The 23,370-nt window shown below is 40.5% G+C and overlaps 2 protein-coding genes across 4 annotated transcripts; one reads left to right on the top strand and one right to left on the bottom strand.

Annotated features, from left to right (window-relative positions):
* The first annotated feature begins 221 nt into the window (after positions 1-221).
* Positions 222-14,446, top strand: edem1 (ER degradation enhancer, mannosidase alpha-like 1). Of its 3 annotated transcripts, none has more exons than XM_023805471.2 (12): positions 222-1,556; positions 2,380-2,452; positions 3,510-3,613; positions 4,078-4,249; positions 4,637-4,820; positions 5,324-5,498; positions 5,625-5,745; positions 6,033-6,203; positions 6,481-6,554; positions 8,671-8,767; positions 11,011-11,211; positions 11,465-14,446. In XM_023805471.2, exons 1-12 carry the CDS (start codon positions 1,093-1,095, stop codon positions 11,552-11,554), a joined length of 1,926 nt encoding a protein of 641 aa, XP_023661239.1. In that variant the 5' UTR covers positions 222-1,092; the 3' UTR covers positions 11,555-14,446. The 3 variants fall into 3 exon arrangements, 2 of the variants coding, with proteins under 2 accessions (XP_023661239.1, XP_023661240.1); XR_002837440.2 differs by having other exon boundaries at positions 224-1,556; positions 11,069-11,175; XM_023805472.2 differs by having other exon boundaries at positions 228-1,556; positions 11,011-11,175.
* Positions 14,447-16,091: 1,645 nt separating this feature from the next.
* gnat1 (guanine nucleotide binding protein (G protein), alpha transducing activity polypeptide 1) lies at positions 16,092-22,764 on the bottom strand. Its single transcript, XM_023805509.2, has 8 exons — positions 22,659-22,764; positions 20,652-20,694; positions 20,406-20,547; positions 19,979-20,136; positions 19,180-19,308; positions 18,624-18,753; positions 17,182-17,335; positions 16,092-16,282 (listed from the first exon to the last, which is right to left on the bottom strand). The coding sequence occupies exons 1-8, from the start codon at positions 22,762-22,764 to the stop codon at positions 16,092-16,094; spliced, it is 1,053 nt and encodes a 350-aa protein (XP_023661277.1).
* Positions 22,765-23,370: the final 606 nt, after the last annotated feature.

The following is a 23,370-nucleotide window of genomic DNA, read 5'->3' as shown; positions in this document are numbered from 1 at the left end:
ATTAAATCAGGCCGTTTAAGTTGTTAAGTTTTTATAAAGCTCTTAATATTAATATATAGTTTGCGAGATTCGAGATTTTCATGCTGAATTTGTAAATTCTGGTACCACCCAGAGTTCACGAATATGATTCATTCACCTCCCATAGAGGTGTCAAACACATACACTATATCCAGTTCCAACTGCGCCAATTTCAGATTCATTACAGATATACTAGGAATTATTATATATTGGCATGACAAATCGTTTTTTATGTGTGGTGGTTCGGTAGTCATTTTTGGCGAAATAATCATGACGTCGCCTTTGCGCCATATCGAGATAATCAGCATGACGCTCCGTTGTTCTCTGACGCGCTGCCCTACAGTATTATGACGCTGCATTACCGACAACCAGAGGTGCCGAATCACCCTCAGCACGCCTACGTCCAGCGCTAGTGCCCGCAGTTCAAGTGCATCTGAAAGCTTCATCCCAAAAAGTCTAAACCTGCGCATTTCCAAGAAAATTATTACTTTGTTCGGTTAAAAGCCTGTCCGTAGTGGATTTACATACATTCGATGACTCCCCTTCTAAATATCTGCCTAATAAGTCATTACCCATTATATGGTAATTAGCATTTTTTTTATTTTAAAAATGTTATCAATTCGATGCGACAACAGATTTTTTTTATAGCGAGCTTGTTTTGAACAATTTTGAGACAAAGGTGCAGCGCATATCTGAAGGTCAGCTGTGGGAAAGTTCGCACAGAAGCCAGCGAGGCTCGCCGTCGAACGGTACCTCACACTTGTGACGCTTCCATTGGCTGGAAGTTCTGCTTTCTATTGAACGAACAGCTCGCCACGACACAGAAATCAAACGGGAATCAGAAGACTGGCGTGCGCAACAGCCAATCACATTTACTCGTGTGCATCCACTTCCTATATGATCAACCAAAGGGACGGCCAATCATGTTCCAGAACCGGGGAGGGGCTGGTTTGTTGACTGGAGCCGTGTGAGAGAAACCTTGGAGTTAAGTGAACGAGACGGGGCCAATTCAGTGCTGTTTCCTAAGACATTGTCGTCGTGAATTATGATTTTTAAAGCTGCGCCAGGGCAAAGATGCAATGGAGGTCAATAGTAGTTGGTCTTCTCCTCTTGAGACTGGTTTTCAATTTTGTCATATGGCTTGCATTTGGACTGGGACCTAGCTGGGGATTCAACTTCCCCATAAATTTCAATTTCAATTTACATAAAATTGAGCTTTTCAAAGAGAAAGAAAGGGACGACTCGAGGACGAATTCGTGGTTAAATCAGTTACGTGACGATATAGACGGATATCACAGGACGTGCTCTAAGGATAATGAACATCCCCACAAGAAATCATATCTGAGCTTCTTTCAGAATGGAAAAGACGAATATGCGAAGAAGTACAGCTCCTTCCCCGACAAACTGAAGGCGGAGATGCGGGGAATGGCCAAAGAAATGTTCTACTTCGGATACGACAACTACATGAAATATGCTTTTCCTGATGATGAGCTTAACCCTATAGACTGTCAAGGGAGGGGACCAGACGTCCTTAACCCGTACGTGGCTTTCTCTTGTCTTTCTTAAATTGTCAGCTTGTTAGGTGACAGTTACAGTAGTATCTGTGTCAAGTAAATACCTGAATAAAAAGTTGGCTGCTTGTTCTGTAAGTGGCGCGTAGAGGTGAAAACTGACGTGGTGCTTTCACTATGGAATTATCAGTAAATACATGACGACGACACTAGGTTAAAACAAGCTGGTAAATGAAGTCTTCATATGCTGACAGGATGCCGCTGCGTAGGTGGTTTAAGATTTCTTGTTTAAATTCTCTTTTCTTGACTGGCCATGCTATGTATCTGCTTGTGAATAACCCCCGGGTGTTAGAAAGCTGAAGGATTTCTGTCATTTGGTGACTCACGCGAATGATGCAGGACAAACGCACAAAGATGTAAGCTAAGGAATTTGGACAAAGCTAGTATGTAAATGCAGCATCTCAACGTAATACCTGCCCCTTTGAAGGCCAGCCTACGGATGGTATAGAAAATGTGCACAAGGTTATTGTTAAACTTTAACTTGCCAATCCGGTTATAAATCTGTGTTCATTAACACCGTAAGTGCCGGTCATATTGACCAGTATTTCCCAGTAATGTCCAACTTAGTTTTATCAGTAGTTAACTATACCCTGATCAGATGTAACTTCTGTTTAATACCCAGAACCGGAGGTGAATAATCACAGCATTGTATTTGTTATCAAAATGGTTTTCCCTGGACGGCTTCCTGTTGATTGCTCATGACATTAATGTGCAGAGTCGCTATGTGCTTCGCGTTGAATGTAATCCTGTGTTTTAAATGACATTGGTTAAATCAGTCTTACTGTTTCAGGTCAAACGTCAATATCAATGATGTTTTGGGGAACTATTCTCTGACCCTCATCGACACACTTGATACACTCTTGGTAAGCTCGCTGACACATTATTCTTTCTTTATTTCTCCTTATGAGATTAGGTGACTTTTCTCTTTTTCACTATGACATTTTTTGGCTTTAGCCGTACAGTGAAGCCGGAAGCGTATTGTTTGATTGTATAGATGCGACTGATCGCATCACTCTCGCCTTCCTGCGCCCCCTCTAACCACAGCCGGCTTTGGAGGGATGATGCTCCGCGTCTGACGCTGCTGTTTCCCCATCCCCTCTCGTGTGTCGGGGGCCGCAGTCTGTTTCAGTGAACTTTCAGTCAGCTGCAGGGTGTCTGTCAGGCATCTCGGCCAAGCTACAAGTGCAGCAACACCCATCAATCTTAATAATGCTAGAAGATACGGATAAATGATGTTTGTTTGCTGCCGTGGGGCCGATGCTTGTTCTGACCTGGTATCAGGTGGTGTAGCTAACCTCCAGGGTAACTCTGGCTTTATATGTTCTGTCATAGTGGATCCCTGAGACCATGCTGTCAAGACAAATCTGTAAAACATTCCTGGCCATGTCTGCCTTGCTTACTAAGCCATTAAAATGTTCATACCGGCGTGTAGGAGGGGGGGTGGGGGTCATTAGCCCCCAAGTATTTCATTTAGTTTCCTTTAATCCCCCCGCAATAAATAGGCCTTTGTATTTAAAGTATTTAGTTGTGCCTCCTCAGTGAACTCTGTCCTGCACTGTTGTGTTCATATAATATGTAAGTTGTGCATAAAGAGTATATCTTAGTTAAATGTATAGCTGAGAGTAATTAACATATATCAGTTAAAGAAATTTGATTCCAATGATGTAATGTGCGCTGATGATCCAGAATGTTACGCAACTATTGTATTATTCTTAATGTATCCTTGTTCATCCTTGACCAAAGGAATGGCCATAAATTCCTGATTCCAAACAGTAGTAAATACTGTGTTTTAAATGTCTGCCTATTAACATACTTCTTAAGTTTTTTTTTTTCCTTGAAGAATTGTTTAACTGAAAAATATGCAATGAATGCAATGCAAACACTAACTGATGGTATGTGTTGATATTTTTTTTTTGCTAGGTGCTGGGGAATGTGTCAGAGTTTCACAGAGCTGTAAAGCTAGTGATTGACACAGTGTCTTTCGATAAGGATTCTACTGTACAAGTGTTTGAGGCCAACATTAGGTACGACTTTTTCTTCCAGCATCTCGTTCTCATCCCCCACCTGTTTAGTTTGACACAATTTTAACGGTTAATATGCAAAGTTGTGGTTTCTCTTTCGTGGTATTTTTTTCTAAGAGCAAAGTTCCTCTCTAAGGCACAATATCATTTCAGAAATATTGAGCTTTATATACAGATGTTTAATGCTTCTAATGCAAGGCATAAAATAAAACAATGAGTTGAAAAATTGCTGTCACAAGTCATTAGAGAAGCAGAAGGTAAACATTCTAGGATATGCTGCAGAGTGGAGGCTGCGTTCTACTAACGTTCTCATGAACCAGGTGCAGCTGCTCGCTGGTTTTATTAGGAATGTGCAGTGTAGCAAAGGTTTTTTCTTCCACTGTATAACTGGCTGAGCAGTGGCTGAGCAGTGGCTGAGCAGTGTATGAATAACAGCGACTCTTCTTTGTTGCTTCCCTCCACCTCAGGATCCTTGGAAGCCTGATATCCGCTCACATCCTTCTCACTGATTCCAAGCAGCCTTTCGGCAATGTGGGCCTCAAGGACTACGACAATGAGCTCCTGCACCTGGCGCACGACCTTGCCGTCCGGCTGCTGCCCGCTTTCGAGAACACAAGCACGGGCATCCCCTACCCCAGGGTGAGGGACCAATCTGGGAAAGGTTCAAAAAAGCCGACCCAAAGGGATCCCAAGACTTAGCATACTCCTCGCACTGCAGGACATTAAAATGATATATCCTTCCCCAATAGAAGAGCAGTAGCGTTAGTGAGATTAACACGTCGCATGTAGCTTTAACTTGGCGTCTTGTGGTAGCTCACCTGGAAATAATTCTTAAAATGAAGCAGAACAGTAATATAATTGTACTGTTTATCACTTAAAAGCGTTAAAACAAATGTTGCCACGTCAGTGACAAATGCTAAACAGTATTGTTTTGGTATGTAAATAGTTGGTGGCACTGTGTGGTAATGAAGCTGTGGGTTTAAGGATTTTTTTTATTTTTTTCTCTCTTTCCCCCTGTTCCTGTAGGTAAATCTTAAGAATGGCGTCCCCCCTGACAGCATCAATGAGACGTGCACAGCGGGCGCCGGTTCCCTTTTGGTGGAGTTTGGAATCTTGAGCCGCCTCGTCGGCGACTCAACGTTCGAGTGGGTGGCCAGGCGGGCTGTCAAGGCACTGTGGAGTCTGAGGAGCAATGAGACTGGTCTGCTGGGTGAGTGCTGCTGCCGTGACAACCCCCCCCCCCCCACACCCAAGAAAAAGATAAAAAATAAAAGCCATCAAGACTGGTGTAAGATGTATCATGCTCCTAATTTAATAGCTGTTTACATTGTGCTACATTGTGTGAAAAGTCTCGTGTTATTTACTGCTGGTCATTGTCAGCTTGGAGCTTCAAGTTTATTGGTGGCATCGGTGCAGTGATGATTAGGTGATGTATCTGAATTCTGTTCTCCAGCTGTGGAAAGTTTCAAGATATGTGCTGCTGTGTCAGAACTTCTGGTCACAGTCAGACGATTACATAACTCCATCCAAGTTATTTTGGGGAAAGTGGCCTGAGCAAATGTCTTTCTGACGCGTCATTCTGATGGGCCCTCATCTTATGCTCTGGGTTCTATGGTCGACAGCATGTTTATGATCTCACTGGATGTTGAGCTGAGGGGGAGGGTGATTAGTCTGCCTGGCTTTAATTGTCTGATTTGTCCTCTTATTTCTCAGGAAATGTAGTTAACATCCAGACAGGCCAGTGGGTGGGTAAGCAGAGTGGTCTGGGTGCTGGAATGGACTCATTTTATGAATATTTACTGAAGTCCTACATCCTCTTTGGGGAGAAAGAAGACTACAAGATGTTCAAAGCTGCCTATGAGAGCATTCAGAATCACCTCAGAAGAGGGTATGTTTGAAATTTTGTGGGAATAATTACTGTATATGTGTAAATATGTATGTGTATTTGCTATCAGACTTGTCTTCTCAGCATTCTGTGTTATTTACTGTCTTTGCCATCTATGTTTCTGTGTAGGCGGGAAGCCTGTAACGAAGGGGAAGGTGACCCTCCACTCTATGTTAATGTAAATATGTTCAGCGGGCAGATAATGAACACTTGGATCGATTCCTTGCAGGCCTTCTTTCCCGGGCTTCAGGTAGATCTCTCACCTGTCACGTCACAGACGCTTCAGCAGTGCAGAAGTCTTTAGGTATTTAAACCATCAGATACACGAGAGGAAGTAGGAAGAAATGCAGACGTCATATGACATGCGTCGTGGTTTCAAATACAAATCGCTTTAACTTGTTTTCCCTATATTTATAACTCGTATAACTTGTTAACTTGCATATGCCTTGATCTAGAAAAAGTGGAGTGGATGTAGTTGTACTGTTCTCCTGAAGGGCATAGTCAGGCCACCTCTGATAATCGGTCCTCATTTCTCAGGTGCTCAGTGGGGATGTGGAGAATGCGATCTGCCTGCACGCTTTTTACTATGCCATTTGGAAGCGATTTGGGGCTCTTCCTGAGAGGTATAACTGGCAGCTGCAGGCTCCAGATGTTCTTTTTTACCCCCTGCGACCTGAGCTGGTGGAGTCCACATATCTGCTTTACCAGGTACTGGGAACCATGTAAATATTCATGCATATAAATAATCAAAAATGGCAGCTTTAGGTTCTGGGTTTGCACTTGTTAACTTTTTCCAGTAGATTATCTCCAGATATAAATGTAAATATAAGTGGCTGGGTACTATTATTTTTTTCAACACTGCCGTTACATCTCCTGTTTAAACTTCAGGTCATTGTTTACAGCCGATCATAACATTGGCTTGGGCTGGACCCAGTTGTGATATAGATGTTGAGGATTGCTGTGTTATGCTCTCAATCCTCTTCAGGCTACCAAGAATCCTTTTTATTTACATGTGGGAATGGATATCCTTCAAAGCATTGAGAAATATACCAAAGTCAGGTAAGACCTGAATTGTAAATGAAGAAGGGGAGCAGGAGCGTTTTAATGAAAATGTAAATTACAATCATTTGCTTTCCATTCCATCCCCACTCAGAATGGTCTCAAGAAGATGAACACTGGTATTCCTGGCTATGATCTAAGGGCAACTACAGTATATGAGGAACCAAACTGGTACAATTTAATTAGGGAAACGGATTGCGTGAAATGTACAGCATGGAATAGATTTTTTTAGGCTCATTTCATTTAAAGCATTTCACAGAGCTTAATGTGGTATTCCCCCTTTAATGGGATAATGTAGGCGGGCCTGATTCTCTGCTTCCAACATGTGAATTCAGTTCAAGCCAAGACCTCCAGTAAATCCATTAGTGCAATCCATCCACCCATTTTCTGAAGCTGCTCTGGTGGGTCACAGAGGGGCCCAGAGCTTGTTTACTGGCAGCCTGGGGCAGTAGGTTGGGCGGCTGTCGCATTGCAGGGAACGTACTCTGCGGGCAGGAATGCCATTTAAGTGTCCAGTGCAACTTATTCCTCCATGTAGCCACTTGTATATTTTTACTGGCCCAGGAAAATAAAAAAAAAGAACTTTTCCAGAAAACTCTTAATTTATTAATCATGTATGAATCTCGTGTATAAAGATTCATCCAAACAGCAAAGAACTAAATCATTTTTGATTTCATTCATACAAATACATTTGATGATAACTGTGGATCGTTCACCGCAAGCTCCTCCTGTCTGCCTCTCTATCTTGTGCAGACTTAAAGATGTAATTGGTCCACTAGGGCACTCGATTGCAGTTTTTGAATTTATTGTAAGTGCCAGAATGTAAAGATATGTTGGTAAGACTTTACTTGAGGGGGCACAAATAATGTTGGAGTACAGTCAGTACACCTTTACTTAACATATTAATTAATCCAAAACTAAGCATTAGTTATGAACTGATCCCATGTTCGTTCATCATTAGTCAATCATAATAGTGTATTTCATACAATTAATTAATTCATACATTTCACAATAGCATGTATTTCACGCAGGTACTGTTTTTGTTCATGATTTATACTTCAGTAATAACTGAATTACTAAGGTCCTTGTGTCTCCTAAAGTAAAGATTCACCTTAATGTTTTCTTCAACTGGGCCTAACCAGTCACATGCTTGTGAAAAAGGAAACACGACACTCACCCAGATACTTTCCTTAATCTCACTATATAATGTTGTCATGTAAATTTGGGTTACTTAAGGAACTGATTCTTTGAAATGCATGTAAAAGAATTCAAACGAATTATTACCTTCATCTGGTTATTCTGTGCATGTAAACGCAGCACACGTGTAAACAATGTAATTGGTAAAGGAGATTTGAAGTAAACTGCTACCATTGGCAGAAAAGTGCCATATGTTTGCAATCGAGCAGTAATGCTGAGTATCGAGCATATCCGCAGCTACTCCAACGGCTCTCATCTTCTGCAGTTTGAATGTGAGGGTTATATATCGGATAACAAGTCATTATGGATAATAACAAAAGCAGCCAAGTCCCATAAAGCGCTAATGGGTTTGGGGAGTAGAATCTTTAAAGTACTTCCATACTTATATATTCGCAACGCAATGGACCATCTGCCTTAAATGTAGCTACATTAGCTAGCTAGCTAGCTAGCTAATTTTTGAGACTGTTTAAATTTAATGTAGCATAGCTTGGCTACATAGTGAGGCTTGATTGCTAGCTGATTGGCTGTTTGGCGTACTATGACATACTCGTGTTTTGTGCCTACTGCCATTTATGAGCAAAGTTACACTCAACACGTATTAGCTAGCTTAGTGACTTACCTTCGACATGCTACTTCGTGACTGTGATTGGCAGAAACACCATCACTGCCCCGAATGGGACAGCGACTGGTCCGTGAACTTGGCCGACATATTTTTTCTCTGGTCCTGGGCCGTCACTAATTTCGAACCCTGCAGCTAGCTCGGGGGGCATGCAAAGCTCACACAGCAGAGGTAGGACTCAGCCATAGAGGTGTGAGATTGGCCACGCCTTTTAAACAAACTCTACATCAGGATGTGCCTTCATTTGAAAGGCTGAAAATGACCAGACTGTATGATGCTACAGTTCCCTTTATCCGGCAGGTGTGGCTATGCTACCCTTCATCATGTGGTGGACAAGTCCAAAGAGGACCGCATGGAAAGCTTTTTCCTCAGTGAGACCTGTAAATACCTTTACCTGGTAAGCGCACCCCATCTCTTCATCAGTCAGCCAGCCCTTGGGGTTGGTGGCCGCAGAGGTATCTACTCTGTCATTTCATCAATTTGTTATAAACGTAGAATCAGAAAAGCATCCTTTCTTTGAGCTTATCACTGGTTATATTTTTCTGTTTGTTTTTTTCCCCCCTCCATAATTATGCCCATTTCTGAGGGGATTAATTTTACCTGGTGATGTCATGTAGTTGAAGAAATTACTTTGGAGATCCGTAATTTTAATCCCGTCCGGACTGGCCAGACAAATCACTTAAAGTACATACCAAACCACTCTGGGTAAAACTAATCCTGTCCAAATAGGGCTTTAGTATTCTGGGTATTCCTTCCATTCACCCACAATTCAGTTGCTTATCCGTTAGTGTCGTGGGGTGACAGGGAAGGAGGGAGGAGGGTTGGAGTCTGTCCCAGGCAGCTTAAGAAGCAGTGCAGGGGCACAACCAGCATGGTCTGCCGAATATGTGCGATACTAAATATTTTAATGCATCCATCCAATAAATTCACTGCAGTTAGTCCTGCTACAACGCGTGATATCACACCGTGATTCTGTTCTAACGTGAGTGATATATTTGTACCTAAGTCTCCGATACAATGTGGAAAAAACGTTAATAAGATGGCGGAGGCGGACACAACAGAGTCTTGTTTTAATTCTGCCAGAATTTGACGATAATTAGCTGAAATTAGGTAGGATAGACACTGATGTATTATGTGACGTTGTGGAGTTTTTGGATTATTTTATGCAGTTATTCAGATTACTTAACACAAATTCTTCATTCAGTGGTGTAGTGGAGGGTAAATGCACATAAACGCCATTTACGCACCTTTTAAATTTACAAAACAGCATTTACTCACCTTTTTTGAGATCACTAATGTTAAGGATATAAATATAGTTACCCACCGTTTTTACTGCTGTACATGCAGTTTACCCACCTTAAATTTCTTGTTACCACTACACTACTGCTTCATTTCGTCATGATAGAAATTTATAGTAATATCAAATGTTGTAGTAAGACCAGTTTTTGAAGGTCTCGACCTTGTCTTTGAATCAGCCGTATTTGTACTCGTTCTTGTCATGGACTCGGGATTTTTATTCTTATCAATGAGCCATTTACTGTCGGATTAGATAACTAATAACTTCAAGTACAACCAATGGCGTTACTGCCGGCCACGTTACCCGCCCCGTCCCTTCACACACAAACATGTTTAAATGAACGCAGGGGAAGTCGTGGTTGTCAACACAATCAGCTATTATGTGGCTACATATACCACAATGTGTTTACCCTACCATTCTATTAGGGGGGCGCCCCAAGTTAATTTTATTTAATTTTATTTTATATATAGCACAAGATCACAACAGAAGTCATTTAAGGCTACCTTTCCTATAGAACAGGTTTATATCTTGTCCTTTTATTAAACAAATCAAATAGCCTTATGTTATTTATCTTATGTACAGTTCATCACTGTATTATGCTGAACCAACCGGACGCTTTTTAAAACAAAATTCGCCGAAAAAGTAATCGACAGATTAATCGATTATCAAAATAATCATTAGTTGCAGCCCTAGAAAAGTCTTAGTCTAAATTAATGATCTAATTATCATACAAAAACACACAGAAACCTTTTTTTAATTGACTTACGTTTGCTTTTTGTAGGCTGTGTGTAGCCACGTTGCCTTTGGTGTCCCTGTGCTGTAATCCATTGTAAATGTGCTCTGTGCGTATGGCAGCCACATGGTGGCCCTGGCTCTCTTCTCCCAACTCAGCCATTGATAAGTTACAATTCTTGTGGACTTGTAGCCTACAGGAGCTGATTATGATGTTTATGATATAACTTATTCATGTTTTGTTATTATTTCTTATTTAAAATGCTTATGTATACATTAGTGACCACTGGTATCACTGATATTATCATTTAATTAATTTTGTTTGGTGTAAGTTAAGTTTTGGAGTCACATTCCTCAAAACCTATTTTTCTCATTGGATGTGTGTATTTTAGTATGTGATTTTAGTGAGCGTGAGGTTTTTCAGGAATGCATTACTCACCTTGTAGCAGGACTGACTGCATGTATATGCATTTATATTAAAATAAGTAGTATAAAATTAACTATATATATAAAAAAAAAAAACACACATGATCAATGCTGGGAGGTGCTATGAGAGAGAGGCTTGTGTCCCTGTTAACAGCCATATTTTCCCCACTGTCCAACTTTCCCAGCTGTTTGATGAGGACAACCCCTTACACAAATCTGAGAATAAATACATCTTTACCACAGAGGGTCATGTGGTTCCCATAGACGAGCGCTTCCGGGAGAAACAGTGGAAGGAAGGCGTGCTTACGGATCAGGATGCAACCAACGTGCCTCCCAGCAACACCAGCAATGTAAGATCAGTGCCAGACAGTGAAAGGGACTGGAATGTGAGTGGGGAAGAACAGCCTGGGGAACTTAAACAATACAGTGCTCTTAATATCTTTGCTGTGTTATTTTGTCTTTGGGACTGCATGTTGTACATTGTCTGTTCTGATTATTATTCTATTCAGTCATTCAGAAGTGGATTTTGCTGTGAGATTTAATTTGCTGAGACTGTTTTTCTGAAGTGAGCTGAAGAGCTGGAACAGAATGGTGGCAAGCTGCCTATGACACTGTCTCCCCTCTTCTGTGTGCCCGCAGTGCGACCGGATTCCCGACGAACGCCGGTATGCGCTGCCCTTGAAAAGTGTTTACATGAAGCAGATTGATCAGATGGTGGGACTCCTGTGAGCTCCGCAGAGCAGCACCAGTTGCGGCGCCATCTCTGGACCGGGCTTGAAGGGCTGCTGGAGAATCAGCTCCTCAGGTCTGACCTCCAGCTCCCCGGGAGGATTTCGGTTTCAGTAATACGGGTTTCTACTTCTGAAAAACATTACCTTTTTGTTGCCATGAATATGCTTGCTTTTGCAGAAGTACTTCCTGGATTACTTCCTGTTATTGCCTCACTAAAATTATTTGTAACACCTGTATTACGGAGATTATGGTCCTGAATTAAATCTCATGCAATTCCTCTCCATCTTCACAAACAAACAGAAGTTTCTCTGCCTTTTTGCAATACTGCATCTCTGCATCCTCAGTATGACAGCAACGGTCTCCTCTGTGATCCGTGGATGTAAATGTAAAGAATTTTCCGAGCATTGTTATATTCTGTAAGGTAATTTACACTGATCTGAGGCTGTAATGTCATTATGTTATACTAATATGATTTGAAAATGACTCGATGCTTGATGCTTCTGTTAGTGGTTTTTATTGATCTGAGGTTAGAAGCTGTAAACCAAAGATCAGTAGGAAGCGACCTATTCAGTTGAATTCTTTCTGAGCTTGTTTGTTCACTCCATTGGTCTTTTCACTCCCAAGTAATCCAACTGTACAAGTGCTTTTTTGGTTCCTTTAAATATATTTTCAAATTATGGTTTGGATTTGGGTTGTTGGTCTACACTTATGTCTTAAAATTATAATGTGTCTAGTCGAAGGTTGAGATTAATGGGTCAGTATGTTGATGCAGTGTTCGGCAACATTAGAGAATGACGGTCAACAGTTAAAACATCGGGTCATCCGATTTTACAGTCCTTTAGGCGAAAGATTGCATCAATCTTCATAAATGTGCTTAAAGTTTTAAAAAGGTCTAAATAATTCAGAATATTGCCTCATTTGCACTGCCTTATGTGGACAAATCTGAGAGTACCATCGCTAAGTACTAAGTTGTTTACGGGTCTTGTAGCCCAGCAATAAAACACATGCCATAAGTCAGATGATAGATGCAGCTTCTTTCAATGCTTATCACAAGGCTAAAGTTATGCATATGTAGGAATGTTGACTGACATTATTTTGACTGCATTTTAAGGCACTATGCCCTGATTCTGTTCTTAATAGATGTACATGGAGCTTCATTTGTGCCTGAGAATTGTGAGTTGTGCTGGAGATAATTTTGATATTGAGGGGTTAGTCCATGATAGTCTATCACAGCAATGTCCTTAAAATTATGAAATGCAGTGGACTCAGTTTACAGTCTTAAATTCCTGCCTCAGATGCCATATGCTTCTGCAGGTGATTTGTGAGCCTTCAACCAGTTAAATTCTTCCATTTTTATACCTGGGTTCCAAGGGATTTTGGGCTGTAAGATGTTGGCTTTGTGATTAAATTGAATGATGGAAAACTTTAAGACATAACTAGCACTATTTTCACTTGCTTAAAGGACTTTTTATGTGGAGTAAGCCTCCCTTGAAAATCTAAACGATAATTCGCAAGTTGCATGTAGGGTTATATTGAAAGAATTGTTCAAAATTGAATCTGAAGTTCTCATTAAGTGGAAAGAACAATGTGTTTCAATTATATAACAAAATAAAGCCATATTTTATTAGGGCATTTTTGTGTAGTGTTAGACCTATAGCAATTTATACATGTTCATTTTAAGTTTGCGTGTCAACAAGCTCTTTAGAAAATGATGAGTTTGAATGATGGCCATCAGAACAATGTGAATGACTGTTCTCCATAGCCTTTTAGAGGACGAGGTTTGTCTGTTCCAGGTTTGGTTGTGAGTTAAGTCTATTTAAATATATAGCTGGATTCCTGCTTGGAGATGGTAACATACATGCATATGGAGTTGTTAATCCAAACAATTTCCATGTGCTATGTGGCTTGTGCATCTTACCTATGTTGTCCGAAGCTCTATAATAAAGTGTTAAAAGGGGATAGGAAACTCAGGGATTTATAATGTGTCAACTTCTAAGCAGATTAATTTGCATGCTTGGAATATCATTGTTTCTGTTATTGGAGCCATTTCTTGTATTCATATGTCCTCATACTCTGGAACGTTTAGCATGTTAATTTAAATAATTCTAAATATGATTTGCTCTATAGGTCTCAAGCAGATCTTTGCATGGTTTGTAGGTCATATCTATACACTGTATATCATATTCTTCCAATCTTACTGAAAGTGGAACATGTTGAAGTTTGTGGCCCATAGCCACATAGCTTAAAGGTTTGCACAGTGACAGTTGGACCAGGAAGGTGCGATCTGTTCAATATGAACACTCTGGATTTTAGTCAGTGATGTGGCAAGCATTGCTTTTTACAGCTAAAGAAGTTGCTCTTGTATTATGCTAATGCACTTCCCAGCAATCATGCAGATTCCGTACTGAAATCCTTCAGTTCTGTTATAGTGTTTTTTTTCTTCTTCTCTCCCTACTGGAAAGATCTGGGTCCTCTGATGCTCGCTTTACCATCAACAGCTTCATGCTCCCAACCTGCAGCCATGGCAGGGTTGGGTGGGTTTGGGGGTTCATTCCACACACCTGTCACCCATCAAGCACCTTTCCCAAGCTGCTGTTAGCCAAACACCTCACATCCCATATCTTCCCAGTAATTGTAAAGAAACATCTGTTTAGTTATCATGACCACACGAGCAGAATCTCCTCTTTGTATCGGATTGCTTTGAGGTGTGTTTACAAATTGAAACTACAAGTGGTATCCATTTTTCACCAAATGTGCCATTTCTTTACAATAGAATCTTTAGAAAATTGTTTTTAATTTTTGCAAGTGTTTTTATGTAACGACAATTTTTAAGTCTGAGACTGGAAAGATTGTAAAAGTACACCCATGCATTGTTAACAACAAATAAAATGGGAAAAAAAAAATCTTGGATTAAGTTGACTAAATCCTTACTTGAATTGAAAAATGTTGCTTGCTGTGTGTGTGTGTGTGTGTGTGTGTGTGTGTGTGTGTGTGTGAGTGTGAGAGAGAGAGACTGCTCTATCTGTATGTCTAACTACCAAATATAGAGTATTTTCTTTATAGTGATTAAAAACTTGTTCAATTTTAGTGTGAAGTAAAATGAGCAGTGAAAATGAAAGGTTTGCTTTGCTAGTTAAGCTTTACTTGGTATATTTTGCTTTGCCATCATGAGTCCTGTACAGTACATGGGCTGTTTACAGGCTAGACTACACACTAACTTGGATTAACATGCTACTCCGGTCACCTTTTCGAAAATGGTTGACCTGCAAATTAACAGAACCGGAATGTCCGGTTTCCTTCTGCCTGCGTTGCCCTTGCCTGTCACAGCTCCTGTGTGCCGTTTAGGGTTAGCGGTACAAGCCATGCCGAAGTTTGGCTTTCTATAACTCTGTCAATGTAACCTCTAGCACTGCAAGCAAAGTCCAACTTTACAGATTGTTTATCTTAGTCTTACTCTGAAAGGTTTGGCTATAAGCCAGGTTCATTTGCCTTTACCACTATAGAGTGCATTGTGCTGATTTAAGATGCAAACTATCATGTAATGTCTCTACTACCGCATGAAGTGCTTATGCAGGTATTGGATACAACCTCCATTATAAACTACTTGACTTGTTCCTGCAGGTTTAAGAATAAACATTGATTTACTGCTATTTTTTGATATGTGCACTTCTCTACTTTTTATACTACACACTTCCTTGCGTGACGGTCATATTGAAAGAGTTGTTAGGACTTTTGCAATATTTGTTTCAATTTACTTTTATAGAATGCAGGTCTCAACTTAAAACTTAGCAACAATATTACAAATCGATTTGAAGCAGATAAATTAAGAATAATATCAAAGACGGCAACAGCAGTAATTGTACATTGTTGATAAAGACAACAGTAACTGAAATGCAGGATTAGAGGTTTCAGTTGCCCGTTATGAATGGCAGAGTTTTAGTTTATGGTCTTAGAAATTAATTTAATCTCTCATTTTTAGAAATTGGTCATAATTCGGTTTTCTGGGAACTAAAGACCCATTGTCTTTCATGACAAATGACCCAACAGGTCTGGGTGTTTTTCTCTAACAGCCGCTGTACAGGTAAGAATCATTAAACCATCTACATGTTCTATTTGTCGTTGGTTTGGATTTGAAAGGGCAGGGTGTCCTCAAAGGAAGACTGGATGCTGTCCTCAGTTGGAGGTCACATTGATCGTTGGAGACAGATTGAGGTCAAGGGGTCATTCCACTCCTGGACAAAGGCAGAAATGTGCAGTTAGTAATAACAGCAAGCATCTGGGAATTCAGGCTACCAAGGGATACCAAATTATCAGGCGTCAACTACTGCCACCTTGTGGATTTCAATGATTCCGTACCTGACAACTATATTCATTACGCCGTGGCAGTTCACAACATAATTAAGAAGTGGAAATATGTGTTTTTGGATGATGGCAAATACAGGGCCATGGTATTTTATGCTGTGTAGCAGTAGGTACTGGGCTTAGTTGAGCCAAGAGTTAGAGATGTTACTCTCACCTTATGGAGGTGTGGCTCTTAGAAGAGACCACAGTCCTTGAGGTTTTCCTTGATGATAATGTCAGTGACAGCATCAAACACAAACTTGACGTTCTCTGTGTCTGTGGCGCAGGTCATGTGGGAGTAGATCTCTTTAACATCTCGTCTCATGTTGAGGTCCAGAAACTGCAATTTGATGTAGTTGCCTGCATCCTCATAGGTGTTGGGACCTCATGGCAATTAAAGTATTGTTAAACAGATACATATGAAGACAGGGTATCCAAAACCTTATGTCTAGGTATGATAAATTCTGCGTGAATGGAATGCTGAGCCACTATATAGGTATAACGTGTATCTGTGTATTAGGGCTGCAACTAATGATTATTTTGATAATCGATTAATCTGTCGATTACTTTTCCGATTAATCGGGGGGGGGGGGGGGTGAATGAAGACTTTGCGTTAAGTAATCTGAATAATTGAATAAAATAATCCAAAAACTCCACAACGTCACATAATACTTCAGTGTCTCTCCGACCTAATTTTAGCTAATTATCGTCAAATTCTGGCAGAATTAAAACAAGACTCTGTTGTGTCCACCTCCGGCGTTTTTTAAACGTTTTTTTCAGTTCTCCCAGAATTCATCACGTAAGCTACTCAAGGCATGCCATTGGTTCTCGTCACCTTTTTCTTTTATGGCGTTTGGCATTCAGCTTAATGGTACTTTACTGCCACTGCGGCTTTGGTTAGCTTACTGCTCCCAAATTAGGAGGTAGCCACTGTACTTATGTGTATAATAACGTAAACCCAACTAATCGATTATTAAATTAGTTGGCAACTATTTTAATAATCGATTAAATCGATTAGTTGTTGCAACCCTAATGTGTATACTCTTATTTAAAGAGATGTATTTCAGACTTCAAGTTTAGCTTAAAGTTGCATTGATTGTAATTCTGCTATGGCATGAACACAGTTCATACAAACCTTTACTGACAATACTGAATGTTATTTACATAAAGGTAACATTGGGTTTCAAAGTCAAATAATATTTGCAATACTGCTGTGCTGGAACAACATCTAACATACCTCACCCTCTACACTGCATACATGCAAACAAATGCAGGTGGCTCACCATCATAATCAGGGAAGCACATGCTGAGATGGGCCTTCTTGATCTTCTCAATGAAGACATCCTTCTTGTTAAGGAAGAGTACAATGGAGGTGGTGGCGAAGTAACGGTGATTGCAGATGCTGTTGAACAGATGCAGACTCTCATGCATTCGGTTCTGGGTAGGAGATGGAAAATGGAGGAGAAAGCACACTGAAGTTAAAAATAGCTACAGATAATCAATACAACCAAAATCCAACAAACTCACTGAGCCTTTTAAGAAAAGTAGATGTACATACAGTATCACACTTGCTATTTTTTCTTAACTTACTAAGTTTTCTAGTTGTGTTTGTCCTAATAAAAATAACTGTCTTCAGCTTAATCGATTCAAGATCGGTCATAATCAATTCTGCAGATGTAATTTGCGGAGGTGTGGTGTGCCCAGTAGAGTCATAATATCACCATTTGTTCCATGAACAAGGTCCTTAACCCAAGCCCCTCAGGGATGCCGCTGTCTGACTGCAGGCTCTTCTCACATGTCTATCCCTTTGCACAAAAGTGCCTACTAAGTAAATGTATGTATGTAAAGAAATCACTGATTCCTATGTGGTATATTCCACATAGGAATCAGTGATTTCTTTACATACATACATAAATTCACTCTCCACACTGGTATCTGGACTGCTTTGCTATAAATGCTACCCTTATCTAGGGGCATTTTATCATGATCCGAGGCCTCCCTACTAGCGACGGTCAAAGTTGTTGACCAGCGAGGGCCCCCTTTTCCAGGGTTGCCAACTTTGGTCAGCTGGCTGGAGTGAGATTTTCAATTCAAGACAAGTCTGCACACACATGCACACGCATTTACATGTATGTAACAATTTTATTACCTTGTAGATAGTCTGTGGCTTTTGCAAACTATCCTAATGCTTTTGATGTAGCTAATTTTAAGTTTGTAATAGAACATACGGTATATTTGCCCTAAGATTTCTTACATGAGTGTGGGAGCATGAGAGTCATGCCGGATGCGTGAGAGCTGGCAACCCTGCTCTTTAACGGAGGCCCCTGGGCATCAGCCTGGGTGAGCCCGTGCATTAATGTGCCCCTGCCCTTATCACCTGCCATCACTTATGTCTCAACTCCCATATCACTATATTGCTCCACATTAGTGTTTCCCAGTCCGGTTCTGGGGGACCCACAGTGCATGGGCATCGCTGCCATTAAATCTGAGGGGGACGTGTCCCCCTCACATTTCATAATTATTCGTTTGGACCCCCCTACATTTAACATAAAGTATTAGTTTTATTCCAGTGTGTCCCCCCCCACATTCAAAATGCTTGTGACGCCCCTGCCACAGTGGGTCCATGTTTTTGCTCCCTCCCAGCTCAGCGAAAATGTAGACGGATTAGGAAACACTGCTCTGTATTTTTTGCCACACTAGAGGTTGTTGGGTACTAATTTCTTACCACTTCCTCGTCTTCCACCAGCACCATGTCATAGGCGCTCAGGGCAGCAATAAAGATGATGCATGTCACACCTTCGAAGCAGTGGATCCACTTTTTTCTCTCAGAGCGCTGACCTCCGACATCAAACATCCTAAAAGTGGAAGTCCGGATGGAGGAGTCAGGGATTACGAAAGTGTTTAATGTGCGTCCATTTTCTGTGCTCTGTGCCAGTTAATTTTATTCATTCTTGAATGTCATTAGTGAAACAAATGATACTAATTCTGAAAAAGCACTCAAATGAAACTCAAATTAATTTTATACCCATTTAATACCCACAGTGCACAGATAAGAACCATTAACCACCAAGCCACCCATGTGTCTTCTGTGAATTAGTTAAAAAAAAAAAACAGTCAATGAAATGTAGCAATCTAATCTATTTTTGTTTAAACTTTATGTTTATGTAAACCTATATTATATAGTTTCTCCTATCTGGCCTTGACGCAGTTAGTATAGTATATGCTGTCATATGACTTCTGCAGGTATGTGTATCTTATTAATAGTCCTGATTTAACCCCACCTGAAGTTGAGATCCTTGAAGGAGAACTGAGTTTCGATGATACCAGTGGTCTTAACTCTTGATCGCAGCACATCCTGTTCAGTAGGTACATACCCAGGCTGTACCAGTCTCTCCAAGTCATTGAGGTAACTTAAAATGACAGAACAGGTCAGGGAGATTTAGTCAAAATAACCAATATCTAGTCATTCATGAAGATCCAGGATCAACAGTAAGAATTGATAGGATTGTAAAGAACTCCATTATGTTAGTTGAAAACATGGTATTCAAAAGCTTATGTCTAGGCATAAAAATGATGTGATTAATTGACCAATTAAAGTTATTAACGTTACTTAATCAACAGAGCAACATTCTTGTAAAAAGAATGAGGTGCTCTTTATGGATTAATGTGTATTGGCTTGCATTTGTGTAAAGATGAAACTTATACCACAATTTCCCTCTTTGTCCATTTTAGGAAGCATCACTGGATGTGAAAAAGTGATTTTAGGTTTTTATGATTGTGTTCTGGACCATTCTGACACAAGGTCGCTCAATCCTACTGGTGACATGAAGTCACCAACATTAAATACTCCCTTCTGAGGGAGTGCTGATTTAACCCGTTGATTTGACTTGTGCATGAAAGGGAAATCGACTTGCCCACGCACCCACTGTGGTGCCAGCATGCAGTGTAGGGTGCCCCACATGGGCAAGCACCAGCCCTCCTGTTCAAAGGACCATCTTCTCTTAAATGCCCCCCCCACCCCAAAGTAAACACTGCCTCACAATAAACACAGAGATAGTTAAAGGAAAAACGTTGACGTACTATCCAGCAGAGTCGTTCAGCTGATACTCCGAGGCTCTTTCAAAGCAGGCCTGGATACCAGAATCTTTCCAGAGACGTATGATGATCTCTGACAGCTCCTTTGGCATGGTACCTTCCTCGATGGTGTCTGCTAGATGCATCAACTTCCTGGCATCATCCTGAGAGCAGAAAGACACTCCTGAAGAAACAGGCACGTAACTGGCACATAATCATTAAATACTAGTCCTTAGTGCATATTTCTATGTACTACCTCAAAACAACGTAATTAACTGGTCTGATAACAAAGACATTTCGGTTGAACTCATTCTCCATAATATAGGTAATGCTGCCAGATCTGTATTTTTCAGCTTACGTGTTACAGCAGTAGAGCCTCTGATAGGTTTATGGTGCTTGGTTGTATGATGGGCTTTCTTGTCATCCTCTTTACCTGTTGGGCAGGGTCTCCATAGCCGATGCTGAGAGTGCTCATCGCCTTCACAATGGCCATGATGGACTGCAGAGTGTTGCTGTAGATGATGACAATGAACTCCAAGCACTCTTCCAGTGAATAACCATCCTGGTGGATAATTCTGTGTGGGTGCAATTACATTCATGGGGGATGAAACATGGCAAAGAATTTCTATAGCTGCTGGAGTCATTCCACACCAACTACATGAATTTCTCTGATACTCACTTCATTTGTTTGACAATTGTGCTTTTACCAGATTCACCAGCCCCTAGAATAATTGAAAAAAATGAAAGTATTATCAATAATATAAATTTATTCAAATATGTATAAAAATCCAGGCTAAATCTAAGTAATGTATTTAATTGCCACTAGGGGACACTATTGCTCTCTCATTGCTTTGTTTTTGCATGTTTTTGTGTAGTTGATTCTATTGTTATTAGTGTATATATATCATAAGCTCCAATGCATGCCATTCAAGGTGAATTTAAATATAATGAGGTTATTGATTTTGTTTTTAAATCAGACAAGCCTTTTATTGCAGGGAATCAAGGCATGACTTCGACCTAAAGTCTGAGACATTAGCAGCTTCAGGGATGGTGGCAAAGATGTATGTGGAGCTCAGTACAGGATTTTTGTCTTTATAAATCATTATAAACCATAAATGGTGTGTCTTTGTATTTACTATTCCTTAGAATAAGTTACAATCTGGATGTAGTGTAGCCTTCTGTAAGGTCTACTAAGCTAATGTTTGTCATCTTAATCCTGTGAAAGATAAACACATTATAGCTGATGTCAGGGGATGGGCGAGTAGTGGGGGGTAATTTAATGCTCTCTGTCCCTGACCCAAATCTCCAAATCTCTGAGAAAAGTGAATCACCCTCTGACTGGGCAAAGACAGCTTTCCCTTATTAAGGGAAGGTGTGCATGTTTTGATAGTTCAGAAGGACTGGTAGGTATATGCAAGCCCATTCTAGGTAAAAAAAAATAATTGTTTTGATCCAGCATAGCAATATACTAGAATTCGAACTATTTTATTATTGACAGGGATCATGTTTCAGGAATTGATAAGCAGTTTCTCACATAACATTTTATATTTCCTTAATTTCTTGTATTAAGTAGATAGAAATAAAAAAGAAAGGGTTTTACCATAAAGATGTTTCTTGCGTTTGCTCTGCACCTTAGTTAATAGGTTATGGCTGTCTCTCCTCATTAAATGTTCAGTGTGTGATGGGTTAGTGCTGATTATGAGATTATTTTACAAGCTTCTCTTTTGAAGCAGGCTTGTTTACTAAATCTTGTTTCGATATGCTTGTTTGACAAATTAGCAAAGCATTAGATTTTATAAAAGGTAAAATTCTTTATGTCCAGCAGTTCCTACAGAGCTCAGGATAAGTTTAAGGACAGGTTACCCTCTTAAGCTGCTTGTTAATTCTCACCAGATTGAATCAACCAAGACCCTGTGAGATATTATTACACGGAACAGCGAGTCACAGAGATTGACTGGTGGGTTGTGTCTGGAAAACCTCTGTATTGCAAAATTTGTAGTTTGAGGGTTAGCAAAATGGGGAATTCTGTAGCAATTAAATGAAAATGATGTCTTGGCTCCCGATCTGAAAATATACAGTTTCTTTTTGTGACTAATGACTTTTGGACTATGTAGGTTTTCCATTCAATAAGAAAACATCGCATGGCAAAAATATGCAACACTGAAACAGTTCACGAGTGCAAGTTGTTTCCTCATAAGTAGCAACCTACTTATCTCTGATCATGCCTGCCAGAGTGGTAGGGGCACCAGAAAGCTTAGCTCACCTAGATATTCCATATACTGCTTTAAATCCATGACGGGAAATTACAACAAAACTTCCAACAGCCATCAAATTGCCAATTCTTTTGATAACGTACATTTGATTAGTTTTATACTCTTTTTTTGGACCAACACAATAATAGATACAATATTCTACTCCTGTGATGGGCCATTGAGACTTTGAATACTTTGGCTGAAGAGAAACCTTTACTTATTATTTTTTGGCTGCCATTGTCCTTCACTGGATTTACTCCAGCACTAGTGTTTCCCAAGACAATATCAAGACAATCTTAAAGACAATGTATTTTCTCTTTGTCGAGCAGGAGGGACAGATGGCCTGTGGGCCATATTATAAGCCCTATAATACACTATAAACCCTTTCTTTGCTGTGTGAAACACTGCTGTCTTTTGGTAATAGCAGACTTTACCCAGCAGAAGCAGCTTGACAGTCCTGGCATCCTTGTCCGCATCCTCCTTCAGCTTCTTCTCCAGTTCCCTGGAGTGCTTCTCCTCTGCACTCGCCCCAGCTCCCATGTCGCCTTTCTGGATATGGTCACTTTCTTCACAGGTGGGTTACCCACTTAAGTCCTGAAGGTCTGCTTTGCTGCCTGCAGGCCTCCAGCGGTGTCAGTGATGCAGCCCTGACATCAACTGCTTCCCATTGGCCCGTGAGTCTTTCACATTGTAGAGTGATGTTGAGGATCCTTGTGACGACCTGACTTCGATCAGCCAATGATAAGGGAGGACAGGAGTAGTGGTCGGACACAAGGAGGATGAGGTATGGGTGATGGGGAGGGTGGTGGCACTGGTGAATAACATAAGATTTGGAGAGACTTTGCTGTGCTCAGCGGAAGGTACACAGTGAAGAGATGGTAATTCGGCTCAAGTTCTTATCTCCACCACAGTACTGCACAGCACACATAGAGAACCAACTTGCCGCAGGGTATGGAATTTATGGAATAAATTGGACAATTCTATAAATTAGTCCAAATTTTCTTATGAACTTTAATCAGATTTAATGCCATACAGCATCACACACTTTCAAATCAAATGTGCTTTTAGGAGGTATATTACAGCTGTCCTTTAACGTAAGTCATGCAAGTCTTTGTAGAAAGAATGCCATAACACTGGAAAAAAAAT

The sequence above is a fragment of the Paramormyrops kingsleyae genome, chromosome 6 (genome assembly GCF_048594095.1).
Source record: "Paramormyrops kingsleyae isolate MSU_618 chromosome 6, PKINGS_0.4, whole genome shotgun sequence".
Classification (NCBI taxonomy): Eukaryota; Metazoa; Chordata; class Actinopteri; order Osteoglossiformes; family Mormyridae; genus Paramormyrops; species Paramormyrops kingsleyae.
This window is presented reverse-complemented; position numbering and strand designations above follow the sequence as displayed.

What these genes read in the sequence shown, in the direction of transcription:
- edem1 (XM_023805471.2), top strand. Translation starts at nt 1,093, where the DNA reads ATGCAATGGAGGTCAATAGTAGTTGGTCTTCTCCTCTTGAGACTGGTT. An exon ending in CAATGAGACTGGTCTGCTGG is followed by an intron (nt 4,821 to 5,323) that starts GTGAGTGCTGCT and finishes CTTATTTCTCAG; the next exon opens with GAAATGTAGTTAACATCCAG. An exon ending in GAGAAATATACCAAAGTCAG is followed by an intron (nt 6,555 to 8,670) that starts GTAAGACCTGAA and finishes TTTATCCGGCAG; the next exon opens with GTGTGGCTATGCTACCCTTC.
- gnat1 (XM_023805509.2), bottom strand. Translation starts at nt 22,764, where the DNA reads ATGGGAGCTGGGGCGAGTGCAGAGGAGAAGCACTCCAGGGAACTGGAG. An exon ending in CTGAACGACTCTGCTGGATA is followed by an intron (nt 19,309 to 19,978) that starts GTACGTCAACGT and finishes TGTCATTTTAAG; the next exon opens with TTACCTCAATGACTTGGAGA. An exon ending in GTGCTTCCCTGATTATGATG is followed by an intron (nt 16,283 to 17,181) that starts GTGAGCCACCTG and finishes AATTGCCATGAG; the next exon opens with GTCCCAACACCTATGAGGAT.